The 4,697-nt window shown below is 34.3% G+C and overlaps 1 protein-coding gene across 1 annotated transcript; it reads left to right on the top strand.

Annotated features, from left to right (window-relative positions):
• LOC106386315 (glutamate decarboxylase 1) lies at nucleotides 1-4,084 on the top strand. The gene is made up of 8 exons (XM_013826175.3): nucleotides 1-207; nucleotides 300-504; nucleotides 1,463-1,663; nucleotides 1,749-1,963; nucleotides 2,099-2,352; nucleotides 2,927-2,979; nucleotides 3,071-3,246; nucleotides 3,592-4,084. The coding sequence occupies exons 1-8, from the start codon at nucleotides 122-124 to the stop codon at nucleotides 3,908-3,910; spliced, it is 1,509 nt and encodes a 502-aa protein (XP_013681629.1). The 5' UTR covers nucleotides 1-121; the 3' UTR covers nucleotides 3,911-4,084.
• The last annotated feature ends 613 nt before the right edge of the window (nucleotides 4,085-4,697 follow it).

Consider the following 4,697-nt stretch of genomic DNA (forward strand, 5'->3'; position numbering starts at 1 on the left):
ACCCCTCACTAGGTGTTTCTCCATTTCCTCCAATCCCATTCGGCCATTCATCACTTTCCTCTATCTCATTTTCTCTCTTATTATCATCTTGTGTTATTTCTCTCTCTCTCTCATCGCCGTGATGGTGCTCTCTCACGCCGCATCGGATTCGGACGTCTCCGTCCACTCCACATTCGCGTCACGATACGTTCGAACTTCACTTCCTAGGTAAAATAAAACTAAACAATATAACAATCTTGATCATGATATACGTATGTATAAGCTCCATAATAATGGAGGGTTGATAACGTTAATATCAGGTTCAAGATGCCGGAAAACTCGATTCCAAAAGAAGCGGCGTATCAGATAATAAACGATGAGTTGATGCTTGACGGTAATCCAAGGCTAAACTTGGCCTCCTTCGTGACCACGTGGATGGAGCCTGAGTGCGACAAACTCATCATGGCTTCCATTAACAAGAACTATGTCGACATGGACGAGTACCCTGTCACCACCGAACTTCAGGTATCTGATCATATACTATATATATCATGATCGTTCAAAATCAAGTTTAAACATAATTACGTATCGGCTTATATATGGAGAGAAATGATTATAAGATCTTCAGCATTTTTTTCTAAGGATCTTGTATGTGGCCGAGATATTATATGGTATGTTTTGATTGATGTTTTAATTTAAATTTGTATATACCATTGTTCATAGGTGCATTTCTTTCTTTTTTTCTCTCTCTCTAATTTGTTCCTATATATTAATATATATATGTTACTATTATTAGTTTGTATCATCATAAGATTCTTTATTATTGATTCTACATATATATAAACGCAACGCCACCACCTATCTTGACTTTTTCTATGGCCGTGTTTATTACTTTTGGATTCATTTGAACTACACTATAGTAATTAGTGGGAATATTGGTACTACGTTTCCTCAATTAATACCAGTCATTGTGTTCCTTGCTACTACGACTATTTAAATTGATAGCCGGACAAAGTTAAAACTAAATGATATTTAATGATCGGGCCAACATTGAAATAAATAGAATATAAAATTCAAGTTATACTTACAAATAAGTTACAAGTGGTTAGATTCCTCGTATTTTAAATTGAAATATAAAGAGTATGAATAACATTATATGATATGGTATAATAGTAGGATCAAATTTAACATTCTGTATTATTTTCAGATTAGAATATGATCGTAATTTTTTTTTTCATCAATTAGCTGACCGTAATTATTTACATTATAAGATTTACACGACCTCATGCTGAATTATAGAATAAATGTAGTTGTTAATGACTAATTAATCTCCACCCCTTTAAGTGTGCACTATTTTAAATTTACTCTAAAGATCTGTGACGGTGCTATTCACCAGGAGTAGCATCAATCTCGGTGTCAATAAGTCATACGCCACGCTGCTTTTCGCTAAATAATCATTATTGTTTTAATATTTTGAAAACAGAACCGATGTGTGAACATGATTGCACATCTATTCAACGCACCTTTAGGAGAGACAGAGACGGCCGTTGGAGTAGGGACCGTTGGATCATCTGAGGCCATAATGTTGGCCGGTTTGGCCTTTAAGCGTAAATGGCAGAACAAGCGTAAAGCGGAAGGCAAACCTTTTGATAAACCCAACATTGTCACTGGAGCTAATGTTCAAGTAATTAACGATTATTCAAGTTTAGTAATCATAACTAAATCTTTGTGTTTGACCAATTTCTTACAATGACGGATCAAAATGTTAGGTGTGTTGGGAGAAATTCGCTAGGTACTTTGAGGTTGAGCTTAAGGAAGTGAAACTAAGCGAAGGGTATTATGTGATGGACCCGGAGCAAGCTGTTGAGATGGTCGATGAGAACACTATATGTGTTGCGGCCATTCTTGGTTCCACTCTTAATGGAGAATTTGAAGATGTCAAACTCTTGAATGATCTCTTGGTCCTAAAGAACAAAGAAACCGGGTAAATTAATTAGTTTTCATACCAATGGATTGTTTACACTATATGATATTAGTAGTACTATAGTTAGAATATTTAACACGTTTACACTAATCAAAACAACTAATAACTGGGTCGATATTTGCATGTCTTTGATAGATGGGACACACCAATCCATGTGGATGCGGCAAGTGGAGGATTCATAGCACCGTTTTTGTATCCAGAATTGGAATGGGACTTTAGACTGCCTTTGGTGAAGAGTATAAATGTGAGTGGTCACAAGTATGGACTTGTGTACGCAGGAATTGGTTGGGTGGTTTGGAGAAACAAAGAGGATTTGCCCGAGGAACTCATCTTCCATATCAATTATCTTGGTGCTGACCAACCCACTTTTACGCTCAATTTCTCCAAAGGTATGTTTAACTTAGTGATGGTCTTAGTTGCTGCTTGTATAAATTTTCTTTCTTGTTTATCAAAATTTAATTTTCTTGCTAGCTATTCCTAATCTTTTATTTGTTTGACATTAACGTACTAGCCATGATCTAGATTGACTAACATCAAAGTTATGGAGGGTAAATAATATCTTTCTACTTAACAAAAATAAAGTCACTTTGCAAATTTTCTTGCTATTCTTATCTTTTGTGTTTGACTTATACCTACTAGCCTTGATCTAAATAGGCTAATATTTCTACTTTTATATACAAAAGTAAGCTACTTTTAAAATTAGCCGTAGATCATCAAATGGATGGAGCAATAGAGGTCAAACTTTTTCCACTTTTATTTACTTTGAACAATTTAAGAAATGGGTAGGACATGAACATCAAAGTGATACAGGTAACACAAAAATTTAAGTACGTAAAACGTAACTTAGACGTCGTCATATTAAAATGTGATTTTCATATACTTTCAACATCTGAACTTTTTATTAATTGTATTTGTTATCACTCATAGCCAATCACTCTTCATTGATTTTCCTAAATAACGCAGGTTCGAGTCAAGTCATAGCTCAATACTACCAACTTATCCGATTGGGCCACGAGGTGAGTCAGTTCATGACAACTGTTAATACTATATATCATGCTAATGCTAAGTAATTAGAAATTCCTTAGTAAAATAAAATGTGTCAAACAGGGTTATAGAAATGTGATGGAGAATTGCAGAGAGAATATGATCGTGTTAAGGGAAGGACTTGAGAAGACAGGAAGGTTCAACATCGTATCAAAGGATGAGGGAGTGCCGCTTGTCGCTTTCTCCTTGAAAGACAGCAGCTCTCACACTGAGTTCGAAATCTCCGACATGCTTCGCAGGTTAGTTTTTATTTCAGAAACCATAGAAAATCTATGAAATATTCTAAAGACAGGTGCTATTTGACAAACAATAATTTTTAAAAACAATGTGAATTAAAATATATATAAAATTTTGAAATTATTTTTTGAAAATTTTAGCAATGGAGATGCTCTAATATCTCAAATACTCTTTCTTTCCCAATTTCGAAAGGTTTCACTTTGATATGATTCATGCACTGATGCACTTGAGAGTAAATACATAAGTTAGACGTTATTGATACTTCAAAGATTCATAAAAACAAGTAACTAGATTTGTGTATGAATATGATGTATCTATAACTTGTCTATTTATATATTGAAATGTAGGTACGGATGGATAGTGCCGGCATATACTATGCCTCCTAACGCACAACACATAACTGTTCTTCGAGTGGTCATCAGAGAAGATTTTTCAAGAACACTCGCAGAGAGACTTGTGATCGATATTGAGAAAGTGATGCGTGAGCTCGATGAGCTTCCTTCACGAGTAATCCACAAAATTTCGCTGGGAGAGGAGAAGAGTGAAGCTAACGGCGATAACTTGATGGTGACGGTGAAGAAAACCGATATGGAGAAGCAGAGAGAGATCATCAATGGCTGGAAGAAGTTTGTTTCCGACAGGAAGAAGACAAATGGTATCTGTTAACTGAAATAATAATATATAATGAAAATGTTTGGACTGCTTTATCAATAATGCATTTGCACTAATTCGGAGATTTGAAGGGTTTTACTTAATTGTTGTTGAACAATTTGATTAGTACTTGTAATATTTTTTTGATATTATTGTGACATTTTGAATAAAGTTTCTGTGTTTTTGTTATTAGTTTGTCATGACCATTACAAATGTGATTAATGAGTCTAGTAAATGCATAATATTTGGCTTATAATAGTGTTGCTAATTATTTTCAAATAAAAAACTTATTATAATTGAACTTGTATCATCATTTTATAATGTGCAACAATAAGCAAAAAAAAGTTACACAATCTAGTAGTAATTAATTCTTTTGATCATACAAGAGATTTATTTATTATAATATTTTTATAACTGAACTTGTATCATCATTTTATAATGTGCAACAATAAGCAAAAAAAAAAGTTACACAATGTAGTAGTAAACTTTGTTTGATCGATACAAGAAATTTATTTATGATATTTTTCAAATGAACTCTAAGCTGGAGCAGGAGCACCATGGCTAGAGCAATGTTTCTCAACATAGTTGTTAACGAAAGGGTTACGGAAGGATCTGAAAACCGTATGCTTACAACTTTCATTCAACGTCTTGATCGTAGCACAACATTCAGAACCAACGGTTGTTTTTTTGGTTAACATCTTCATCAAACATTTTGTTACCATCTTGTAACTGGAAAAACACTCCTTTAATTCCCGATTTGGGCTGTGTTTCTGGATAGCCGAGGGCCCCTGAGCGTAACCCG

This window comes from Brassica napus, chromosome C3 (assembly GCF_020379485.1).
Source record: "Brassica napus cultivar Da-Ae chromosome C3, Da-Ae, whole genome shotgun sequence".
Taxonomy (NCBI): Eukaryota; Viridiplantae; Streptophyta; class Magnoliopsida; order Brassicales; family Brassicaceae; genus Brassica; species Brassica napus.